The sequence below is a fragment of the Ursus maritimus genome, unplaced genomic scaffold (assembly GCF_017311325.1).
Source record: "Ursus maritimus isolate PB19 unplaced genomic scaffold, ASM1731132v1 scaffold_12, whole genome shotgun sequence".
NCBI classification, from domain to species: Eukaryota; Metazoa; Chordata; class Mammalia; order Carnivora; family Ursidae; genus Ursus; species Ursus maritimus.
In genome coordinates, this window is record NW_024423564.1 from 41,481,365 (window position 1) to 41,507,567 (window position 26,203).

General features: G+C 37.6%; 1 protein-coding gene across 1 annotated transcript in view; it reads right to left on the reverse strand.

The window, feature by feature from the left end:
- Positions 1-14,657: 14,657 nt before the first annotated feature.
- ST6GALNAC3 (ST6 N-acetylgalactosaminide alpha-2,6-sialyltransferase 3) overlaps positions 14,658-26,203 on the reverse strand; it is a 123,019-nt gene continuing 111,473 nt past the window's right edge. The window contains 1 exon segment of the mRNA XM_040626588.1: positions 14,658-15,080. Within this exon segment, the coding sequence (XP_040482522.1) occupies positions 14,667-15,080 (414 nt within the window). The 3' untranslated portion in view covers positions 14,658-14,666.

Below are 26,203 nucleotides of genomic sequence, written 5' to 3' on the forward strand. Positions count from 1 at the left end.
ACCAACTTCACTACGTCTCCCCCCACTTCATTAGGGCTTCCCCGTTATGTCTGAATCCTGGGCACCTTGAGCTCTACAAGGTTCATGGAAAAAATTAATGAACTAGTTAGACGGAAACCCAAAACTTCAAAGGAGCTCAAAGCTTATTATCTATCTTGATGATAAAACAGAACAGATTTTAACATGGTCCAGTGTCCCTCCCTGAGAAAAGCTATTGGTCAAAGTGTTCAACAAAGATGTATTCATATCATTTGGTGATAAGATTTGAATATTTTATTTTTCCATCAATGGAGGAGAATCAAGAATCCTAGCACATGATATGTGATTTATCCTCAAACACTGGTAACATGTAAGACACACCTGAGGGACTGATTAAAATGCAGAGCCCAGAGATTATTAATCTATAGGGCTGAGGAGCTGTTTTATCAAGATGTTCCAGAAGATTCTGAAACAGATGGTCCACAGAATACATTCGAGAAACACTGCTGCAGCTGGTGCTCAATGCAATGGTGGGGAAGCCACATGGACCAGTAAACATGGCACTACTATAGGATTCAGAAGACCCTTGTGATTGAAGTTCCACTACAAGAAGAGGTGTGACCTTGAGAAAGTCCTTAAATCTAGACGTTTCCCATCCATGAGATGCATGTTGGGCTCATTTTGGAATTTTCTTACTGTGATCTCTGTACGAGGGGACCGTGAAGTTGGCAATAGAGATTATTGGGCTATGTACAAAATTCTGAAATGTCAAATAGGAATCATTTCTATATTCAACTCAAAGTCTTATTGACACATCCACTTTTTTGGTTTCTGGCCGGCACTCTATCACCTCTGGTTATCAGAATTTTTGATGGCAGTTACATTTATTTCAGATTTATGTAGACAGAAAAAATGAATACTACTTAACAAATGTAGTTCTTTTGTGGATAACATTTTTCAAAGTATAAAGCCTACAGGGGTAAAATTGCACAAAGGAATATTGCTATGAAAAATGTTGGGACAGAGTAGGGTAGAGATTTCTAAGTCCCATTCCAACCCTAAAAGTTCTTGACTGATGCTGCTTCTTAAATTAAGAAACTAACAATTCCAAACAGAATCATGCCATCCATTCAGCAACTGGGGAGTGAGTGTCACCTATGTGCCAGGTGCTACTTGAGGGGGCAGAGATACAGCACTGGGTCCGTGGGGTCCTGCTCTCCTGGTGCCTATAGTCAGGTGAGGCGAAGATGGACAAGAGCAAAACCATTATGTGTCAGGCCATGATAAGTGACAAAAAAGACAATAAAGTTCAGAGAGCAGGTTATGGGGAGGGGGGCAAACTGAGGGTATTGTCAAAGAAGGGCTCTCTGATGAGGCAACATTTGAATCAAAACCTAAAGACAATGAGAGATAAAAATCATAGAGGTCTCTGGGAGGTCTCCAAGACATACTGAGTTATAGAATACATGCTTTTCAAAAGAGGAAAATGATTCATCTTCTATATTATCATACGCCTTGCTTTAGCTAACATATTTATGAGCTCATGTTCTGGGAAGACTCCAAGCTTTGTAGAAAGCACATGGTCATTATTTCTTAACAGGGCTTGGGGAGAGCACAGGTGAAATCTCTAGGCCACTGATGATCTGACAGTTTTGTAAAGGTTGGACTTTGGCACCACAGTAATTTTTGCTGCTTCGAGAACACATCTTGGTTTGCCGCACATCCTTGTGGTCAACATATTTTTAGTTCACTCTGGGATTTGTTCTGTCTTGGCAGGGTTTCTCAGCTACTTTCATTTCCTACCTACTGACAGCCTGATGAGCGTGATTTATAAATATTAAAAATAAGGAGGTGAGACCGGATGCAAAGAACCTGCCAACACATGCCAGGACCTCTGATGAGTTCCCAATAAAATGAGAGAATATGTTTCAAGTATCAGTGCATCCCCCATGTCTAGGGCAACGTCTGACACTTAGTTAGCACCCAGGGAATACGGGCTCAAAGAATGAATGAAATGTTTGTAAAAGACTTGAGCACGTCTGTGCTGCCTATCTGAAACCAAAATAAAAACTCTGCCTGAATAGAATAGCTTGGTGTGAGCGTAGTGGGTGAGGGTGTGTGGGTGTATGTTAGTAAACAGGATGTTTTCAATCCTTTATGAGAAAGCATGGCAGCTGCTCCCCAAGCTCCTAGTAGAGGAAGCTGCCAGTTTTACATCCTTGAAAGCCCCTATTTGCATAGACCCTTTATAGAAGGCAGACGTTAGAAATGGAAATAGTATATGATCACCAAATCTCACTTGAGCTAGAAAGTTCTGCCTGTGGTTTGTGATTTTTGGAGATGTGTGTGTGCTGACAACAAAATTAACTTCTCCAAAGAACTGAGAATTGCCTACTCTCATCATCCCTCTCACTGTAATTTACATGACTTGACGAAATTAGACTGTTATTTCCATCGGGGTGATCTGCAAAATCATAAAATGATGTGTATTTTGGGAATGCCTAATTAACTCTCCTTAGTTCCACTGAGGTTTCAGCTACTAATATAAGCATTGCAAATACCATGGAGGTGTTCACATCTAATTTTAGAAACCATAAAGAGATACTCAAAGGACTTGAAAGAAAAATTTCTTTAGAAATCAGGCAGTAACAAGGATTCAAGTCAAATGGTGAGCCTGTGGGATGAAATCAGATACACAGTGATTTGCCAAAACATGCCTTGCAGCAAATAGTAAGAAATACTCTTATAGCTGAAGTCAATACTAATAATCAAAACAGCAGAATTACAGACATACACAAAGTCCACCCCTATTCACAGTTTTTATCATAAACATTACCTAATATTGATCAAGCTGTTTGTCATAAAAGTTTGCTTTAACATATAATCAGCATCTGAAGTGAGAGCCATGTTTCCTAGACAATTGCCAGCACCTTGTGTCATACTTGTAAATAATGGGCTACTCCTATTGAGCACCATCTGCTTAATATAGAAAAATGTTCATCTTAATTAGGAAATTCTTCTTATTATTTAATATTAACTGAGCACCCTCAATGTGCTTGGCAGCAAAAACACCAGAAACACACTCTCTGCCCACCAAGAATCCACCTGCTAAGGAAAATATGATGAACCAGTTATGCAGTCATTTCTGTTTTTCACATATTTTATGTAATTCTTTCCAGGTGACAAAGTTGCCAACAGTTCAGTCTTTAGAAGCAACTTCTCTTCTGACCAAGGTGGGATGGTGAACTATCAGATGAGTTATGAATGAAGTAAAGATAAAAGAGGAGAGAAGGGGCCAATTAATTATAACTATATAAAAACATTAGTGAAATTTGCTCCATTGATGGAAAAAAACATAATCCACTCCTAAGTAAACATGACTTTATTTGTTAAGGACTGCATAACACATTAGAAATACAGAATAGGTAGTAAACAAGTCACCTTGAAACAGCAACCCTTTTTTTTGTTTTGTTTTGCATTTACTTTCAGAGCTCTTGGCCCTCCACAATGATACACATAAGCTGTGGAATACTCATTTCATCATGAGGATATTACCATCTTAGTTAAAATAGACATAATGGCCAAATATCTACTGTCAACTAGAAGAATGAAGACAGATTGGCAACCCCTCCCAGAACTCTTCGACTAGATCTCCTTCTCTTTCCCCTACTCTCCACTCAACAACAGTTCAGGAAAATTTGACATGTTCAATATCGCCATGGTATAGGGAAGCATTCTTGGGGATAATAAACTGTTCATATTGGGAGACAGTTACATATATGGCTGTCATAGTGTCTTTGCCAGAATTTTCTAATAATAATTTAATTATCCTTTTAGTGAAAACCATAATTTTTCTCCAATAATTTAATATCTTAATTATTAATATCTCCAATAATTTAATATCTCCAAGAATATAATATCTCTTATATCTCCAATAATTTAATATCTCAGATATATAAAATATATATCATATATATATATATGATATATATATATATATAATTTTTTTTGGTATCTTGAATTCTAACTAGTTCTCCACTTCACCGGGTAAGAGGATCTCTGTCTACCTTGCCAGTGTCTCAATAAGTACCTGAAGTTTCCTTTTGTTTTTTAGCAATTTTCTTTAAATCATATGCCTTTTTTCATAAGAAGAACATACAATGAATGAGAAGAATGCAATGATTTTGGTCATAATGTTATTTTTTTCCCCTCAAGTTTTATTGTTTTTCACTAAATTAGCAATACCAATTGCCCCACTTATCCATTTGGAACATGGTAAGTCAGAGAATAAAACATTACCCAGCATCTTCATTTTATGGATATTATTTCCTAGATAACCACCTCACCCAGATAATTTAGGCAAAAGAGAACTTACATATTAGTGGAGGTAATGCTGTGATGATGGCAGTTGTCAAACGGTGCCGATACGAACTTTAAATGAATATAATTTGAAAGAAATACTTGACAGAGGGATAATGACTAGCTCCTATATTGTCAGGGTAATAAATACCTAATGAGCAAAATTGTAAAGCAAATAGTAGGTTGAGCATACACCCAAATGTTGATTCTTGACTCAAAGTCAGAGAACAGAATGATTTGTCTCTCTGTCTAGAATGATAAAGCATCCTTTCCTCATAAGCTAATGAGCAGCACCATCTGGCATGATTACAGAGGAGTAAGATCTTAAGAAAGTGAAAAATAAAACGACAGAGCTGTAGTTGGATTTTTGCAGGAGGTTAAAAAATTCTCACCGTTAAAAATATCATAATAAAAATAACTTTAGGTGTTCACATAACACTACACCAACAGTATAAAGATTACAGGACCAAATGTTTTCAAAATAATTGAATATAACTCCCGATATCTTTCTCTGCCACAGTGGTTCTCAAAGTGTAGTCCTAGGACAGCAGAAGGCTAGAGGCTGAAGGAGGGAGCATGCCTACTATGTCTGAGATGTAGTTAAGAAGTCCGTGTCGCTGGAGCAGAGTGAGCACGAAGGAAGTTTAATCAGTGAGGGTCAGTGAGGCAACAAGGGGCCAGATCACCCTGAGAGTAATGGTAAATCACTGTAAAAACTTGTGCTTTTATTCTAAGGGAAACAGTAGGCTATACCAGGGTTTTGAGTGGAAGAGTGACAAGATCTAAATTATGTCAAAACACTTTCATTAATTCTCCTCTAAATCCATGTACAAATTCACCAATTATTTCTGCAGTGGGTTGGAAGATACTCCTACCATCTTTTTTTTTTTTTCCTTTTATGAAGTTTTTAGAAAGAATTTTCGCTAAGGCAATTCACTTTCTTTGTTATCAAAGAAGAAAATGTTCTGTGGGAGATAATTAGAAGATAAAGTTGGGTACTGATCAGTTCTCCTTTACTTGGGTCTTTTGTTCCCTGTCTTCGGGGATGGTGGTTGTATTTGCTTCCTAGAGCCCTAGAGTATAACCTTGGGTTTGGGTGCTAGCAATTGTTTTTTCACCAGGCAACTGACAGGTAACAGAATTGTGAGTGAAGTCTCAGAACCTGCTTTGCCACGGACATGAAACTCAAATGGAAACCTGTATTTGAGGAATGGCTCTGTCAGCGACTTATTAAAAACCCAGTGCCCAGTCACAAAGTCCCTAGAGAAGGTAATAGATGTGGCAACCTTTGGGGAAGGTAGAGCGAGGGGTGGTCTGTCTGAATAGAACTGTGGAAACTTTTCTATCAAAACACAAACCCAGAACTTGCCTTGTTCGTATTATAGTGACCCCTATATACTAAAGAAAGAAATTCACAAGGATTTCAACAAGTGGCAAAGGGACTTGTAAATTGAAACAAAACAAAACACCTATCAGGTATTATTTTTTTCGTTCCTTTGCTCATCCATTCATTCATCCATCAAATGTCTACTGAATACCTATTAAGTCAAACATTGTATCAGGTGCTAGGGAAACAAATATATAAGAGCTGCTGTTCTCTCAAAGAGTTTATAGACTACCTGAAGACATCAGACATCAATGGCAATAATGCATGGTAGAGAGTGATGATTTCCATTTTTTAAAAAGTCCAAACGTTATGGATTTTCAGAGGAAATATGAGTTCTAATTAGAGATATTATAAAAGGCTTTAAGATATTATAAATGGAAGAGGTAACATTTGATTTGCTCATAAAGGATGCACTTGTGTGCGTGGTGATGGGATGAAGTACAATTTAGGCAAAGGGAACAGCCTCTGCAAAGCCATAGAGTCAAGGCTGTGTTAGCAGTCACCATGTGAGAGGCAAAGAGGGCCTAACCTGGATCAGTTGTAGTGGTGATGATAAAAGAAAGAAAATGAGCTATTGCTGAGGTCATTTCAAGGAAACCTGAAATATCTGTGGGCCATTTAGCTGAGAGAAGTAGAGTGAAAACAATACATTTGCTATTTTAGTGACAAACCACCACTAGGGTAGGTTGGAGAGTAAAATGGACATGGGCACAGTCCCTGTCCTTAAGTATGTCATCAATGAGAGAACGACAAATAAACACAGTGAGATCAGATAAATAATTCTTGTTGAATTCTTTTTTTTTTTTAAGATTTTATTTATCTATTTATCAGAGAGAGAGAAAGAGAATGGCAGGCAGAGGGAGAAGCAGGCTTCCCGCTGAGCAAGGAGCCCAATCTGGGACTGCATCCCAGGACCCTGGAATCATGACCTGAGCAGAATACACTCAACCGACTGAGTCACCCAGGCATCCCAATTCTTGTTGAATTCTTAAGACTTAAGATGGGCACCATGCTTAATCGGCCAGGAACAAAGCAGTCACAAAATTGGGATTCAACTACAAGCAGATTACCAAACTATCTGGGAAACAGCTACTCTTCACTTATGCATTTCTCTGGCTCAAGGAATAATGAAATGTTGTCTTGTCCCTTCAATCAAAGCAATCTAAAATAGCAGAATTCGAAGTATCATTTGCAGATTAACAGCACTGGCCTGGCGTGGAAACATGTTCAAAATGCAAATTCTCAGGTTCCACTCTAAATCACCTGAATCAGCAGGTGACTATAAGCACAATGAAGTTCAAAAAGTACTGTGTTAAAAAGAAAGAGAAAGAAAAGTACTGTATTGATTTAGAGGACCCATTCTTTAGTGAGAGAAAGAGCCAAGGAGGGAAGTCCATTTAGAAGGTCAATAATACCACACCCTGGTGGCGCAGTCATTAGGCGGCTGCCTTAGGCTCAGGGCGTGACCCCGGGCATTCTGGGATCCAGCCCCGCATCAGGCTCTTCTGCGGGGAGCCTGCTTCTTCCTCTCCCACTCCCCCTGCTTGTGTTCCCTCTCTCGCTGGCTGTCTCTCTGTCAAGTGAATGAATAAAATCTTTAAAAAGGGGAAAATAATAATAATAATACCACACCCGATAAGAAGTCTCTTATTTTGTTTTCAGAGAAGCAAAAAATTCAATTCAGCAGATACTTATAGAGCCCCTACAATATCTCAGACACAATTTTTACTTTGAAATGGTTGTCCAAGCAATTAAAAATCTAGTAATCCAGATGGATACAGTATAGCACGAAAAGCCTCAAAACAACCAACTTTGTCTTAAGAGTCAAGGCATACAACAATTGAGGAAAAAGAAAGGAGACTGTTCTTGGTTCATATGTTTTTTATGGGCAAGTGTATAACCATTCATAATATTCCTGATTTTACCCTCAGCTTGAACAGAGACAGAAATGGTTGAAATTAAAAATCAAAGGAGGGGAGAAATCCAAATTATAGAAAGAGGGAAGTAAACCAGTTTAAGAGATATTCCCCCGATTTTAAATAAACAAACAAACAAGGGAAGAAGTTAAAAACCTTTAAAGCCCTTATAAAGTTTAAAAGTGTAGATATATATTCTAACAACTCTTCTAATTTCAGGCCTATTTGTCTTTGAGTTTCACACCCTTTGTAGTGTTCAAAAGCCTTCATATTGAGGGACCGTTCACGTTCAGCTTAAGTGTCTGTCGGGACCTTCTTTCTCTACGATATAATCTGACTATTCATTTAGCTATTCTGTCAACTCATACCCTAAAGCCCAGGAGAACTTATTTCCCCAGGTAGAATGGTTGCAAAGTCTTGATTTCTACAACTACCAGTAGTCGGCACAGCCCTCCTTTTAAAAATATGGTCACTGAATCTTAGCTGTTTCTCTTCTATTAATCCTCAACCAAGCTGTCTTGTCAAATATATCATAGTTTTAACCCAGTGTGTGTGCATGCACACATGTGTGTGTTTTTAAGCACATGGCAGGATGGTACTGATAGCTTGATAAATTATAAACATCCCTTCCCTTCTCCCACTATTGAAATAGATTCTTCCCTCTTTTTTATTGAATTTTTAATTTCCAGCCCATGTGTACTATAGAGGAGGCCTAATGTAGGTCATTGGATGCCATAATGAATCATGGGAAAAATGAAGTCCCTTGTTTCCCAATGCTTGTTAGCATGAAAACAGAGCCCTGGACGCCTTATTACACTTTTTGACTCAGGAGCCCTATGGGCCTGCCCACGACTGCTATGTGAACTTATTGTTCCTGCCAAATATATCAGCTGGGATGGGAACATTAATTCATTTTAACAGAGGTGTGTCAACATTGCTCTTGAAAAAGTGCTGAGATGCTGTATTTGCAAAGACCATCTTCAAAAAGGAAAAAAAAAAGGAAAATACAGTTTTTAATACTGTGTCCCTGCCTTTCAATCCAAGAATTTTTCTACTTTGCCTATTTTCTGTTGGTCTAGGATTTCCTTGAGTTTATACCTGTTTATTCTGAGTTCCAAATAATTAGACATCTTTGTTTTCAGAGTCCAGGTAGAATAATAGTACTAGTTTGGGTGAATTAGGCACATTTCAGTGCCTTGTGGCTGACTCTCAGGCTATCACAGTGTTTTGTTCTATTTTGGTTTTGTTTTTGCCCCTGCCCCTTGCTGCCCTACTTTTATTGAGGCAGCTTACCTTCCTTGTAACCCAACTGAGGGAACTGAGAGTTCCCCAATTCTCAGGGGGAGGAGGCTTGAAACTTCTTCCCACTCTAGAAACCACAAAGGGTTTGCAGACCTAAGGGATGTGAGCCAACTTAGCCCTTAAAGTCGATCACATGGCAGCATAAGAAACTTTTAAAATGGCCAAGCTGAAATAGCAAAACCCAGGCGGACTTAACAACATGCCAGATGACAAACCTGTCTCCAACAGAAGGCAGTGAGAAATGACGCCTCACTGATCTCTTTTTCTCTCCTTAGGATGGAGGGGGAATGGATGGAGCGTGCTGGCAAATATTAAACACGCAGCCATCTTGATATTTATGAATCAGTTTGCCATGTTGACAGTGTCTTCCGAAAGTGACTTTCGTGCACCCTATTTCCTAAACGATCCTTAAAAGTAACTCCCTCCCTTCTCATCCTCTGCACCTGAGGCAGTAACATCTTGAAACATTGATCTATTTGCTGCTAGCTTTCATTAATTTCATCCATCCCTGAAGGCGGAGCCACATTGGTGCCAGCTAATTAAGACCTATTTAGGGCAGCTCAGGGCCCTTTATCAGCCCTAAATTAGCTTTGCGTTTTTAATGGGGACTATAGCTTTCTCAATTATTACTTAATTAAATAATGTGCTTGCATTTGCCAATGTATTTCTAAAGTGGGAGGCAAGCTGCAACTGCCCACCTGCCTATAGGTAAGAATATCTCACACTGGCTCTCTGTTGCTTCTCTGGGAGCGTTCACATTCATTTTGCGTCAGTACCTGGCTAGGCACCTAATCACATTCTTCAGATGTCGAGTGTGGCGCCACGTGTCACTGTCAGCCCTACATCACCTCTAGGGTATTTCAGTCTTAAGATGTATTAATGCAAATGTGTAAATGTCAGTGGGCTCATATTATTTATGCATACCAATCATTCAAAGGGGAAAAAAAAAGATCCATTTTGGTACAGATTATTTTGAATATAAGACCTTTAATTCCAAAGTTTTCTGGTTTGTTGCAGGTTGTTTCCCAGAAAAATATTTGGTTAAGTGAAAATATAAAGGTGACTGCCACCCCAAAGACCTAGAATTCTGGAGAAAAGTGGGCCCTAGAGGATGAAGAGAAAAGGACAAAATGCCTTCTCTTTCCGTGCTCTCAGCCTTTCCCACAAGGTCACTCTTTCTAATTGACAGGCCAAATAATTTTAGTAGGTAACTGAGAAGAAAGCAAATTAAATTTCATTTGGTTTGAAAAAGTATTCCAATATGCTTATGAGTTGGTCTAAACACATTCTAGGAAATTGAACACTACATATATTTCTTCTACTACTTCATATTTCCTCAATGAAGAATCCCTTAAGACAAAAATAAAAAGCACTGGAAAAAACGAAAAAGTGCACACCTTAAATGGGGGAGGGGTTTATATTTCTTTAAAAGGATTTTAACAGTTTGAAGACGCAAACTGAGAGCCAATTTTTTCTCTGAGAGACTCCATGTAGTCATTTTCCTATCATGATTCATTTTAACTACTAGGGACACCATTTTTTTATTTCTATAAATTATACATCACAATGGTGACATAACCTCTCCATTAAAAACCTGGTGATGAAAATGAGCATTTGCTAGAAAGTTCCAGTAAGTTCAGGAAAATCAACCAAAGTAGCTTTACAACAAAAGTCAAATTAAATGGACATCCTTTTTTCCTTACTCCCTCATGTCAACAATGGTATATCTACTGGACATATTCCTATTTACTTAGGAGAAAAAAAACATATATATTATATCTATATTATATATACATAAGATATATATATTATATATACATAATAAATATATATATTTATTTACTTAAAGATTTATTTGAGAGAGAGAGCACGCATGTGCAGGGGGAGGGGCAGAGAGAATTAGGAGAAGGAGAGAGAGAATCCAAAGCAGACTCCTCATTGTGTGCAGAGCCCCACGTGGAGATCTCATGACCCCGAGATCATGACCTGAGCTAAAGTCAAGAGTCAGACGTTTAACCAACTGAGCCACCCAGGTGCCCGAGGAGAAAAATACTTAAAACTTTTGTTAGGATAAAACCAACACACATTTTGTGAGCATGGACCCACATGAATGCTGGCCATTAAAACGTCATCTTGATGTAAAATAGTCTTAAAATGCTGACAGTAGTAATATTGCACATTGTGATATCATTCTTATTCTAAGATTGTTGTGTGTATGCTGTGGGATAAAACAGATGAGTAATTCCTTTGGTGTCTCTAGGACCTGTGATTGCCAATATGGCAAAAAGGAGAAACACACATAAGATATATGAGGTAAAATTAAAATGCGGTAGCCCTGAATCTGAATTGGAAATTTCAGTTCGAACACATGATGATTTTATCTTTAAACGACATGTACGGCATATATTGTTTCTATACTAGCTGTGTCCAATGGAAAGACCAAGAAACAAAGACAAACCTGGTAGCAATGAGCACCTGCAGCACCAAAGTTCTTTGGAGAAATGTCTGGATCCAGGTTTGCATCGTAATATATACAAGAAGAGCCTGAATCATCCTATAATACCAGGAATCAAAGAAGCTATCCAAAATTACCAACGGCATATCAAAAGGACTCCAAAACTACTTTGAAGAGAGTCCAATAGCACAAAATAGGACACTTTGAGCATAAAAACATAATTCTCATGGACTGAAATATTTCAAATATGGTTAAATATGTCAATGTCAATATTAATAATAACAAACTTACTGGTCACTTTTGGAGGATGCTAGGGAAGATGCCTTAGAACTAATAAAAGAAAAAGGATTGGTACTATCTTCTATCTCTCATTTAAAAAAATGTTTAATGAGGACAAGTTTCACTTTATAAAGTCTTAGCTAATATAGGTGAAAAAATGATGAAATATCACCATTTTGCAACATCTAATGAATTATTGGATTTAGACAATGATCATTAATGACTGCTAACATAAAAAGAGAAAACTAGATAGTATTCCTGCTGATAGAAGAACCACCTAATGGTCTTGGTAAGAAGCAAAATGACCTGAATCCAATAAAGAAAGCCTCAATATAGAAATACCAATGAACAAAAAACATCATGGGGGTACAACTAGCAAAAATTAGATTGTGGAATACTCTATTGGACAAATGAATAGTTTTTTGTTTTTTGTTTTTTTTCTCCAATAATGGGGGGGGACATACAGGTTAAGAGAAATATAGCAGACATATTAATTAATTGTAATGTACAGACCTTATGCTAATCCTGATTTGAGCAATGTATGGATCATAATGCTAATCCTAATTCAAGTTAAATTTTTAAAATATTAATAAAATTATTGGAGAAATTTGAAAACAAACTATATAATGTTATTAAAGAAATATTGTTGGTTTTTATGTAGGACAATGACATTGTGTTTTTTTATCTTCTAGAGATACATGCTGAAATGTTAATGAATGAAATAATATGATGTCTGGCACTTGTTTCAAAATAATCCTTGGGGGGGGCAGAAAGTGTAGAGGGATATAGATGCAACAATATGGGCCATGAGTTAATAATTACTCAACCAGAACAGTGAGTATACAGAGGTTCATTACACCATTAGTCTCTCTACTTTATAATTTTGACATTTTCCTTCATAAAAAGTTAAAAAATATTCTTGTTTGAAATCTGGCCATGAACGTCAGATAGGAAATCCTTAATAAAATTCACGCTGCTAAAGTTAGGACACAGATTTAAGTCATACAGCAGATAACAGGTCATTTGAGGCCATTTGGTCAACCTTTTGTCATCCCACCAGATTTTACCAAAACCATCCATTCTGTTCATTTCTAAAACACGAGCACAGCTGTCTTTTTCAGTTTGGTTGCAATACTCCATGATGCAGCCAGACACGAATAGACTTGGTGAGGAAAACGGAAGCATTAAAAAATCAATTTGGCTTTTTTTTCTGCTACTTTTATTTTGGTAACTTTACCCATCGAATGATACCTGCAAATTAATTTTATCAAGCAAGCTTTTTCCCACTATACAAACAGCTTTCCTCATCACAGCCCCATCACAGTAGGGAAATGAATCTTACAAAGCTATTCTCTCCCAATTCTCACTATACAATCCACACATCTGTGACAGTGTCCTGTCTCACTGAAAGCTCACAGCAAAAGCCAACATGATACAAATACGTAGGAACATACAGCATGCTGAGCTCTTCTCTGATGGCCCCAGATGATTCTAGGGCATATAGTTATGACTGGGGGATACCCTGAGGCCTGACTATGTCTAATGAAATACCAAATATATCTAATTAATTGCACTGCTCTGGGCTAATGAGAGACCAGAAATTTCCAAACCCCTTGAGATGGTCATATTTATATAGAATTGTGCTACATACCTACTCCTTTATCTCTCATACCTATCTCTTTGGACAGCTTGTGCTACACTGATTCAAATCTAACCACTGGGATTCTTCTAGCGAACTCTAACAGTGGAAAGGGCCAGCATTATGGCAATTCCTGTCTTGCATTTCATTAGAAGCTATGCATTTTGGGTGCTCGGAAGTAGGAAATGCTACGTTCAGCCTACATTATCAATAGGAGGATTGAGCCACATAAGATTTTAAAATAATTATCAGCATACAAATTATACCCAGAGATATCAGAAACTCCCCCCCCACACACATACCCTAATGTAGTTAAAAATTTAGATTTGATAATATTGAAGAGTGAAAGACATACATTTTGAGGAAATCAGATTGTTAACATTGGAATTATAGCCAATGCTCAATTTATCCATGGTATTACACGAATAAGTACAATGCACATAACTTAAAACTTTTGCAATTGGTATTTTCCTTCAACAGTTCTTTATTAGAACTAGAAATATGAACTAATAATTCTACTTCTCTTCCATATACTGGTTTTTTAAAAAGAATGAAAAAAAAATGGTAGGCAGTAGAGTCCTATCGAAGAATGAGGGGGGTAAGAGGGAGCAGAGAAGAAAAAGGAGATATAAGGAGAAGGAGAAAAATAAGGTGAGCAGGCCTCAAGAAAAGGAAGTGGGAAGGGTAGTTTACAGAAGGCTATGGAAAAAAAAAACCCAGATGTAATGAAAAATGCAAATTGGTTTGTTGGATAATTGAGTGAATGGTATTTATACCTCATTTCTCTTCAAGAATCCACTGTTAATGATTTTCAGTAATGCATAATTTCAATATGGTATTCCGCTGAACATACCGACATATCCGTTAGATACCAAGTTATGGTGCTCACGATCATAGGGTCTATCTGCATGCAAGAAGCTACACAACCTTATTAGAGAAGCAATAGCCTGCTGTGTTTTGTAGTCTCAGGTAAATTTTTACCACAACTTCCGAAGGAGTTTAGGTCCTAAAGTTCCTTAACATTTCTGTTTTGAAACAGAAACATGTATATTTCCTTTCGGCTAACATCCAATTTAACCAATAGCAAACTGAGCTAAATAAGAACAAATCTAAAGATATCTTGGGGAAGCATCCAGTATTCTTTGGATCCTCAAGCCAATCAAAATGGAGAGAACAGAAGGTAGTGTAGGTGGAATAAATGGAGCCTAGTTGCTGGCTCATCAAGTAATCATAATAGTCAAAAAACATATAACCATCAATTTGAGAAATAACTCTGTTCATTTGATAGCTGGCAAAAGAACTCAGCAAGAAACTAGCATAAAAGACAATTGAGGCTGCCTCTCAGAGGACTCACCTGTCTTTCCCAGTTTCCTTCTTAAAAATGCCATCACAGTAACTCATGCGCTTCTCTGTGGTCACGTAAATTTGGGCATTTGGGTAGATGTCAACAGTCTTTTTCAGCATGTTGTACACAATGCCATTGCCGTCTTTCCTCATATTGCGGAAAGGACCCCAAATAACATAAATAGTAGCATTTGCTTCCTTGAAAAAATAATCAGGGCTTTTTAGTAAAAGAGGAACGCTGGTATGGGACACAACTCGAATCATTGTCATGCGGCCAACATCTTCTTCATAGCCCTTGGTAGGGGCATTGTTCATTCTCCAAATGCAGGATGACTGATCTATCTCATTCCCCACCTTCTGGCCAACCATCTGACCTGAGTTTGACACTATGGCGCAAAGGTCACAGTCCAGTTGCAAAGGCTGAAAAACAGAGAAATAAGACACGGGAGAGACACGTAAATTAGTAAGTTCCAGCTATCCAAACAAGTTCCTCTGAGAAAATGAAATTCAGATATTGGGTAGAGCAGCTGAGTGTGGGATTTTCTGAAATACATGGACAAACCCTATAGTAGCTACCACAGGTTATCAAGCTAGGGGCATGCTTCCATTTAAAAAGTGAATACAGAGTGTTAAGAAATAATTTTAATTTCTATCCCCTTGTGTCGGTTTAAAATTAAATGGAAAAATAGTCATTTGTTTTCCATTCTAAATAATGACTTTTCATTCAAAACCATAATTTCAAATGAAATAAGGCAATAGGGGAAGATTTGATCTCTTTAATAAGGACAGTGGCTAAAAAAGGAAATGCAAAGGGAATATATCTAGGCATCAATTCTGTATTTTACTTATACGTATGAATAGTCATGTAGCAGTTGATGAAAATATGAAAAATTCAGCAAATGATAAGGTTCTGAAAAAGATGTTCAGAACCAAGAACTACTTAAGACAAATCTCAGGCTGGCAAAAACTTTACAAAAACCCTTTAAAAATTCCCTGTATCACCATGTTAACTGGCCTTTGTGTTTCTATTTATTTTAGATGGATAAGGAAAGGTTTCTTTTAAGAACTCAGGGGAGAGATGTACAGAGATAATAATCTCTAGTGCCGGTCTAACCACTACCCTCCTTGTTTTAAACCAATGAGGTAACAGAGACTCACAGAGGGTAAGCACCAACTTCTAGACCTTGCAGATGATAGATTCAAGTCACAGTGGTAGATTCAAATTTAGATCTTCTAGCTCTAAACCCATTGCTCTTTCCATTATTCAATGCATTCCTTCCACCCAGGCAAACCAAATAAATTCCTTTTGCCACTTTCCTCCTACATGAGGAAAAGTCACCCTACCTTTTAAAAGAGTGATAAAGGAGCAATGCACTCTGTTGATATATGTCTTTCTCATCTTCCTTCTATGAGATTCTACATTTTGTATCTGACATTTGATCCTGTATTTTCATGGTGCCTATTGGTCATTGATTCTTCTCACACTGGATACTGCCCTTATTTTATTAGTTATATTGTATTTTATTGTTTAACTTTATCTGTCCACCATACAGTAAACTCTGTAAGAGTCTGTCTTTTTCATTTTAGTCCCACTCCCCAGAAGTCCTTGGATTATTATAGGAGCCCAGTATACAGTGGTTAAGGGAGAACAATTGAATTAAAATAATTTATTAGGAGCCTGAACACTGAACTTAGTATTAGTGAAGAAAATGGACTTTTCCAAATTCATTGAGAATTGTTGATTTAGATGAAAGAGAAACACAATCCAGAAGAAACCTATCAATATACAAACAGGTCAATCTAGGTGGTTAAAATGAGAGGCAAAGTTCCTCCGAAAAGTCACCTGTATAATTACCATACAACTAGAACAAGGTGTCTTTCCTATCAGTGGTAGGAATTCAAAGTAGTTACTGAGCAACTACAATGTGCCATGTTCTAGAGGCTGGGGATTATTCAGCTGTGAAAATTGTAAGCAAAACCCCCTGACCTTACAGATCTTACATTCCACTGGGGGGAGAAAGGCAATTAATAAATCAGCATAGTATATATGTTAGATGAAGACAGGTGCTAAATAGAGAAAATTAAAGTAAGGAAGGGGGTTAGGATATGTGTGTGTGTGTGTGTGTGTGTGTGTGTGTGTGTGTGTTGGTAGAGTGACCAGAAAACACCTGGGGTGGGTGGGAAATGTTGTTTGAGGAAAGACTTGAAGAAAGTAAGAGGTCTGGCTATGGGGATTTGTGTGTATATGGTGGAGGAGGGGGAGTATTCCTGCAAAGCAAAACCAAAAGTCACTGCAAACACCCCGTGGTAGGAGAGGAACACGAGGAGAGCAACATGGCCTGCAGAGCACTGAGGAGAGTCAGTGGGTACTGGGCCGGAAAGATGGTCAGGAAGACATCACGTAGGCTATTTTACTCAGGAGATTTGGAAGGCTCTGAAGAGGGGAGTGGGTGATCTGCATTATATTTTAACAGCATTGGTGTGGTGCAGAAAACTGACAAAAAGGAAACAGGTAGAGACTTGGAGAATAGACTACTGCCACAATCATGGCAAGAGATGATGGTGGCTTGGACTAGGTTGGGTAGCAGAAGAGGTAGCAAGATGCTGGCCACACGCTGAACATATTCTGAAGGTAAAGCCTATTGGCTTGACCAGTAAGATGGACTGTGGAATCTGAGAGAGAGAGAGGAATCAAGGACAACTTCCATTTTTAGCCTAAACAACTGGAAGACTAGAACTGGCTTTAAATGAGAAGGCAGAGGCTTTAGGAGGGGCAAGCTCAGCGGAGAATAAGCTCATTTTCAGACCTGTTAGATTAGAGATGCTTTGAACACAGACTCCCTGCAGCTAAAGTTATAACAAAAGGATTCAAACTGCTTTAAAACACTTTTTCCCCCAGATTATTGAAGTCATATGGGCTCATTGCGGAAAACTTGAACAAAATAAACAAAAGAATAAAAACTCCCCATATTTCCACCACCTGACAACTTCTACAATATTTTGTTATTTTCCTCCTTCTAGACATATTAGGTTGAGAAATACTATTTATAAAATTTGGCAACCTTGGTTTTTCAACTAATTTCATTTCACTAAACTCTCCCATGCCAGTAAACAGTCCTTAGAGGTATATTTTTTAAAGAATGTATTTGTTTTGGGGGGAAATCTTCAAGCAGACTCCCCAACTGAGCATGGAGCACTGAAGCAAGGCTCAATCCTAGGACCCATGAGATCATGACCCGAGCTAAAGCCAAGAGTCGGATGCTTAACCAACTGAGCCACCCAGGCGCCCCTCTGTAGAGATACTTTAAATGCTGATACAATATTCCCTTATGTGGACAGGCCATAATGTACCTATCTGCCTACTGCTGGGCATTTGGCTATTATCTGATTTTTTCCTTTGATGAACATCTTTGTGTTTCCCACTGTATTTTGGATGCTAGCAGTTATTAGGTTAATTTAACTTTACTTATTTTGGTTTTTATTGTGCACCTGTGAAATATGCCAGATGGACAAATGTTTCCACTCGTTTAATGTCAAAATGAAGGATTTTGAAAAAACTTGACTGATTAAGTCCATAAAGGTCTACATATGAAGTTTCTTTTTTTTCCTACACAAAAAGAGATTCATTAAACTGTTAGAATCATGTAGGTTTTGAACAGGGCTGGACATGAGACCACATAGGCTCAGGCATGGACTGGATGTGCCACTGAGGTCTCACCATTTACGAAGTGTCTTAAAACTCTGCTGTCAAATGGACGGTCCATCACCCCTGCTACAGTAAGATTTCTGAACAGCAGGTTAGAATAGGTCTTCTCAAGGTGGGTGAGTATAGTAGGGCACTTGGAAATGGGGTTCTGTGGGTTAGTGCCACAGTGAAGACTTCATTGATGGTCAGATGGGGGCATAAGAGACTGCCTCTTGGGATGGGATAGTGATCTAAGACCTTCATGCAAGTAGGAGCCCACAGTTTTTCAGGGCAATAAGGAAGAACACGATATTCTTCCTGCCAGACGATTTGCAGCAGGGCGTAACATACATTACAGTTAGCTAAGTCCTCCAAACCCACTTAGAGTCATGCAAATCAATGCCTGATTTAAACTGTATGTGTCATATGGCACACTCCAACTTATCACCAAGATGCATATGGTGCAGGGAGGTTACATTCCATTTTCTGTTCCAAGAAGTTGCTTCACTGTATAATAAAAGCATTTTTGGGTATGGCCTCCACAAATTAAAAAAAAAAAAAAAAGATAGAAAAAAGAAAAAAGATAAGAAAGAGCCTCGGATGTGTTCTAATCTATAAATTTGCATCGGATTTCCTAGTCCTTGAGTGAATTAGCTTGTTGTGCTGTAACGAGCCTTAATTTAACTAATAAGAATCAGCATACTGGTTTCACTTGACAATTGTAACCTCTGAAAGTGATCAATTAAGACATCACAATCTGTTTCATGACAACATATCAGGATGCCGCAGCTGTGCAGATTATGAGGTCAGCAGCTGACTAACAACTTGAGGGCAAACATTGGCAACCACAGCCTCTTATTTATGTAACAAATATGCAACTGGGCAGAGGGCTAGGAATGTAATGGCTTGGGGGATAGGTGGTGATCTTTAAATCGTCCTTTTCCTTTCCGTACTGTCACCATAGCCAGAGTCGTAAGAGCCTTCCACGTACCTATCCTGCTTGACCACAGTCCTGCCTAGCTGCCTGATGTCCTCAATGAGGTACCAGGAGACATGACTCATATGGTGACACTCTATTTGCCACTTAGTTGCAGGGACCATTTTACAGTATGGTAGGAAAGCCAGACTGGCTGAATGCAACAGTCCTAATCATAATCAGAAGTTTCAGGTAACACCAAGAAATTGCTAAGGCCCAAGGGAGTCATTTATACGTTTGAAGATGTTTCAAACTATGGTAAGCCATGATAAAAAAGAAATACCTAGGCACAGATGGACGGTTTGACCCGAGAGTCGCACTTATCTGGTTATCTCAGTTCCTTTTATTAGCTTTATCGCCGCATCTTGGGATCTCAGCTTTCTTTGTTAAAATGTACTGCTGTTTCTTGAACTCGTTTATATTATTTGACTTGGGGCCCTTGCTCGAAAATGTATTCCGTATGTCTCCACTCGCTCGGTTCTGCCTCAGTAAGCAGTTTCTTCCCAGACTGAGGCCCTGGATATGCCGAGACCTTTGGAAAGATTTAGCCAGCTCCAACTGTATCAAGCCCTATCTTAGCTTTGAATTCTCCTTTTTAGTTGACTTGTCCTTGTTTTTGTTTCTTTTCATTAAGAACAAACTTGACATCTTCATCTTTTTCTCTAGTACATTCAAAGCACCATCAAGCCAAATGCTTTGATTGGGCTTGTGCTGTGTCTATAAACGGAGATCACCACAAATATTCAGCCGACTGTGTCTGTGCAACTGTGTCCCTCTTAAAAGAAAGCCCACAAATATCAAACACGTCCTTTCTTTCTTTTTTTTTAAGATTTTATTTATTTACTTATTTATTTATTTATTTATTTATTTATTATTTATTTATTTATTTGAGATAGAGCAAGAGAAGCATGAGCAGGGACCAGAGGGAGAGAGAGAAGCAGGGTCCCCGCTGAGCAAGGAGCCGGACATGGGGCTCAGTCCCAGGCCCTTGGGATCATGACCTGAGATGAAAGCAGATGCTTAATCAACTGAGCCACCCAGATACCCCCAAGCACATCCTTTTACTTAAACTCTAAAATTATGAATTTTTTTTTAATGGTAAGATCACTATATTTGATTTGGGTATTTCTCCCTCGCAAAAGGATACGAACTCTGTACCTGCATATCTGATTATGAACACTCAGCTTGGGGAAAGTTAAGAATTTGGCAACATCTATTAAACGACCAAGTAATTTTTACTTAGTACTAATTCTGTGAAAGGCCCATGAAGGATAAAATAATTTTAGGATTCTAATCAGTGTGAGCTTTTAATCTCAGTACACAGCTCTGAGGCATAGCAGAGTTCGATGATTAACGAGGGTCGAGTCATACACTATTTTAAAGGCCTAAGGGATTCCCTTGAAAAACAAGTCCTTTCTTTGCTAAAATGAATCATGACCTTTGCTTCCTTACAAGAAAAAGGGCTTGATTCCTGTCTTGGGCACAGGGAAAGGATGAGAGAGGGGGGAAGGGAAGAAACAGAGTAAGAAAGACATCTAAGCATAGTGTATTATACTTATTAATAAAAAAATGACTGAACACTTATTATGGGCCACTCATCCTGCCCGGCACTTTATTACATCACTCCATTCATTCTCATAATAAATTCTTCCTAAGCTGGACCGTTTTTATTTCCCATTATAGAGTTGAGGAAATTGAGATGAACATGATATCCAGTGGGTACTAGACATCTTTCAGGTTAAAAAGAGGAGCATATGTTTTCTTTCATAAAATACATTCGCAGGACTAAGGGAAAGATATTAAAGAAATATTAATATATAATATATAAATATATTTAATATATATTTAATATATACAATATACAAATATATATAAAATATAAATATATATTATTAATAATTTGCATTATTCCTAATACACATTTAGGCAAACATCTTAAATCTCACCCACTATTATATTAAAATTATTTATATTACATAATAAATTAATGCTTTGAAACATCTTGTTGGCCAAGAATTTCACCAAAAGAGGACAATGTTTCTCAACTGATGAGAGGCTCCTCAGGAATATTAGGGTTTGCATATGAGCAGAATTATCCTCTCTTCTCTGGCAATGGTATTAACATGGCATAAGAAATTATGTAGAAAATTTTTTCTTATTATTTTTGATTTGAAATCTAGCTGAAACTTCAGTGGAAGATAAACTAATCACGACCAATTTTTTTAGCCTCCAATGGTTCTCCACATCTTTACTTGTTTTTCAAAACTTTTTCATAACAGCAGTGAGTTGTGTTTCCTTCTGAAGCATTAAGTGATTATAATCCATGTTTGAGGAAAAAAAGGACATGGCAATGATGTTTTTAGAAGCTGATCAACGTGGCTAAAGGGAATACCTCCCCCTGCATGAAAACCTCCTGGACGTAAATTCACTTTAGAAGCCAACATGGCTGCTTTTAAGTACTTGGGAATCAAAGTTAGCTCAAGACTGCCAAGACTTTCTCTAACTCATGAGTCATTCTTCCCTCTGTACTTATGAAGATTCCAGAACACTGGCTGATTGGGAGACTATGTCCCTACTACAGGTCCTTTTACAGCCATGTCAAATTTTATTTTTATTTTATTAGATGCATGAGTATTTGGCACAAAAATGAACTTTGTTTGCAAAAATGCTGAAGAATGCAAGCTCAGGGAAATCAAGAAGGTCCTATATTTTCTGATCCTACGGGGGAGGGTGGGAGGAAGGTTAGCTGTTCTTTACCTCTTTTTAAGAATCTGTGACATTTTAATAATTAGCTTTATCTTCCTGTGTTTAAATATTATTTATATGGACCCTAGAAACCAATTTACCATGACATGCACAATTGATCCTTTCTCAGTTAAGAAAAAAAAAAGGAAAAATTAACAAAACTAACATACCACCCACTCTGATTGGCAAGCTTATTCTTTTGTTACTTTTCAGTCACTTTTCTCTTCAGATTAGTACACATATAGTTAAAGAACGCTTCTGTTTCTCTGCTTCAAGTTTACACACACACACACACACACACACACACACACACACATGCAGATACCTTCATCTGGCTAATAAGACCTCTCACTCTCCTAGCCACTTTTTCATCCTGCTCCTTACCAAACACTCTGGAAAATTCCCCTTTTCTCTTCTTCGGGTAAGAACCTGACAAATTGCCCTGTCTTTTTTGAATGATATATTGGGACAACTGCCAAGCACTTTACATTTTAATCAGCAAGAAGAATGAAATATTTAACCTTTCCTTTTTTTCTCTGTGAATAAGCGTAAAGACAAGATAATTAGAGCTTATAGAATAGATAATTAAAATCTGCGAATTAAAACTTGCAAAACAGTGTGGTTTCCCCAGCAAAGAGAAATGGCCATGTACGAAAGGTCACCTGTCAACTAGTTCTAGTTATTAAATCTCTGCATTTATCACTAAGGTGGCTCTATGGAAAACGAAGGTCAAGACATTAAATTATGAAACAGTCAGGATTAGAAAAGGTCACCAAAAACTCAAGTAAAATTTAACCAAACCTGCTAATTCTGCACCCAGAAGCAAGCAGACACAGCTAGGGATGAAACATTACACTGGACAGCACTAATCTCTCTCCCCACGCTAGCCCATTCTGAACATGAATTTCTATTTGACGTCTTGAAGTATAAAATGAGACTTGCTCATCGCAAATAAAAACAGGAGCTTCGATAAATATTTCAGAATGAAAATCATGTTTGAATCGAACTAGCTTAAATTATTAAAAACATTGTTTTACACTACTTTAATGGTTGCTTTCATTTCAACCATAAGAACGCAATTTAAAATATTGGCCACGGGCACTCCTGGCACCCTAAACGCTTTACAGGACAATTAGCAACTCACCACTCACTAATTTACTACTTTAATATTGAAACAAATGAGATCTTTGCTTTTCATCATCCAATTTGAATGAATTTGAACAAAGCAAGTTGAAAAAAGCTCCAGAGATGCACTTCAGTTTGCTGTCATTTATTCCTCTACTCTTCATGAATGTCTTTAGAGTTTTAGTTTTTAGAGGCTTCAACATGTATAATGATGCCATTGGGGAATAGATTTTTTCTTTATTCTCCTTGATGTTCTTTTGAGGTCTTTCAAGTGAAAGGTACAAAAGAGGCATTAACAATCTGGCATTGTTTTTATTGCTTGACAAAGAAAAAAATGTATTTTAATTTTTCCCGTGTTTCAGGAATGATTAAGCAAGCTGTTTTCATCTACACCGAGTCACTTTCAGCAGACCTCTAACTGTGAGCAAAGAATTGTGAAGACTGTTCTAGAGAGAAATCAGCACAGTTCAACCAAGCCAGCCTGTAAATGTACTTCCTTGCCCCTCTACAAACCAGCATCTTTCAGTTAATGCAGCTTTCAAAAGCAGTGTATATAAATCACACACTACGAGTAACGGCATATAAAAAGACAGATTTGATAACCCACGGTTTGGCTCTGATTCTCTGTGGATTTGGGATATGGCATTTACCTTGATTCCTACCTGGTGGCATTACATCTAAGCATAAAACTTAATATGGGGGTGCATAAAAATGTTAATGTCAAGAAATAATTCTAAAACAGGCAACATAAAGCTATGTTTCTCAGTTGCCATAGATGATGTGTTCTTTTTATTTGGAAGTTCCTTGAGGGAAATGGATCTGTATAATCATGTAGGCATGCCAAAGGAAAACAGCTTGCATTCTCTAGAGTAGAAGGCAAAAAATGAGTCTTCTCAAACCAAGAGTTTTCTCCTGTGGACTGCAATAATGGAAATAATTCATGTTTCACTATCTCTGGAAGGTCATAAAATCTGACTAATTTTGCAACCAACTTACCTCTGGATTATTTTCCTCTCAGGAAAATGTGCTCAGGACACAGTGCTAACATTCTACCCACTATGTCATATCAGAAAGTAAGAAACACACTGATTCATGCTACAGTATTGGTATCTTAACACATCACTCAATTAGAGACATGGTTATCAACTGAATTCAACAATGACCAGGAGAGCTTTAAAAAAATTATAATGGTGATACTCCACCCCTGACCACTCTTGAGGATGGTGCCCACATATTAAGTTGTTGTTTTTTTTTTTTTTTTAACAAGCTCTGCAGATGATTCCAATGGATATCTAGCTTTCAGAAATGTTGTCCTTCAGGAATGAGCAATGATAAATGAGGAGAGCATAATGCCTGATTAAAGAGATGAAAAACAAAATGGTAAAGGTGGATCCTGGGGTACTATACGGAGAAGATCCTAGGGTAGTAAATCTTGCCAATTAGAACCTTGAATACTACTAGATTGGTGACAAGTACTTACAACTGAAATCAACCCAAGAAGTCAGAGGCTATGAAGAACAAATGGAGAAGATATTGAAAGTATGCATGTAGTACCAAGCATGAGAACTTTTATTTACCACAAAGTTATGTTAATTATACAGCATTAGAGGTCCTCTGTATGTTCTGGCTAAAATTTGCTCTGGAAGTAAGGAAGAAAATCATGTTACCTTATAAATTTTCTTAATTGTCATGTGGAATTTCTGCCAGCATTTAAGGCTAGTGATCAATTGAACATTTCTTCAATACAATTTTTTCCCCATCTTGTTTCATTTTCTAGGCTGAAGGATACTTTGAGAGAAAGAGGTTGGTGAAGATGGACTGACTGCAAATAAAAGAGAAGGGCCCATGAATGGATCGAGAATCCCAGGAAGTTAGGAGTCAATAATGTAAGAGTATAGTTGAATGGTTATCCTTTGAAAAGATAGAGACACTTCTTCCTCTGAGACAGGAAGAAAGAATTAAGAAGGAGAGGAGAAACCTTACAAGAGAGGATTGCAATTAGAGTTTACTCAGATTCCCTTGCATTTCTAGAAAGCAAGTAAGGGTTAATTACTGAGCAATGGGATACTTAGAGGTAAGGTGAACTGACTTCAGGAGAGGGATGGACTTTTGAGAAAAAAAAATATTTTTTAAAGATTTTATTTATTTATTTGAGAAAGAGAGAGACTGAGAGAGAGAGAACATGAAATGGAGAAGGGTCAGAGGGAGAAGCAGACTCCCCACTGAGCAGGAAGCCTGATGTAGGACTCAATCCCAGACTCCAGGATGATGACCTAAGTCGAAGGCAGATGCCCAACCGACTGAGCCACCCAGGCGCCTGAGAAGATTTTTTGAGCAAGAATCAAAAGGATTGCCAGTAGTGCCACAGCCAGAATTTAGGAATTACAGATTTTTGATGAATGTGCTGCAAGATTATACATTCTTTCTAGTGCTGTTCAGGAGCACAGAGGCAGGAATGAAGAAGCTAGCCCACTTGATCCAGGGCTGGAGATTGTGGCAAGCGATCTACTGAAAGTTCATAGTTGAGAAATAATTATGAGCACTACTAACATGGATTCCCACTAAATGTGGGAGGAAATGGTGTCAAAAAGAGCAAATAGAAGAGATAAGAGATAAACTGAAAATGAGAAATTTTAAAAATAATAATATACCCATTTCATGTTAACATTTTTTCTGAAAAGTACTATATTTTTCACACAAGTAGTGAAAAGAGTAGCATTATTTATATTACATTTTTGTAAATTTCTTTAGTGTCTAGATTAATTGAAGATAGCTGGATTCTCATATCTGGTTCAGCTTTCAATTCATAGCAACGTATGTTTTTGGTTGAAGCAGAAGAAAAAAATCCAGCTTCACAAAGATATGTAGTAGGGAAAGGAAGATAATTGTAGATATTTTTCTTTGAATCTATACCAAAATTTGACAAGTGGCTATTTCTTCAATTTTATTTGCAATATGGAACCTCAGTAAAATTTTATACTATTACATTAGAATCCACTGGTCTATCTAACA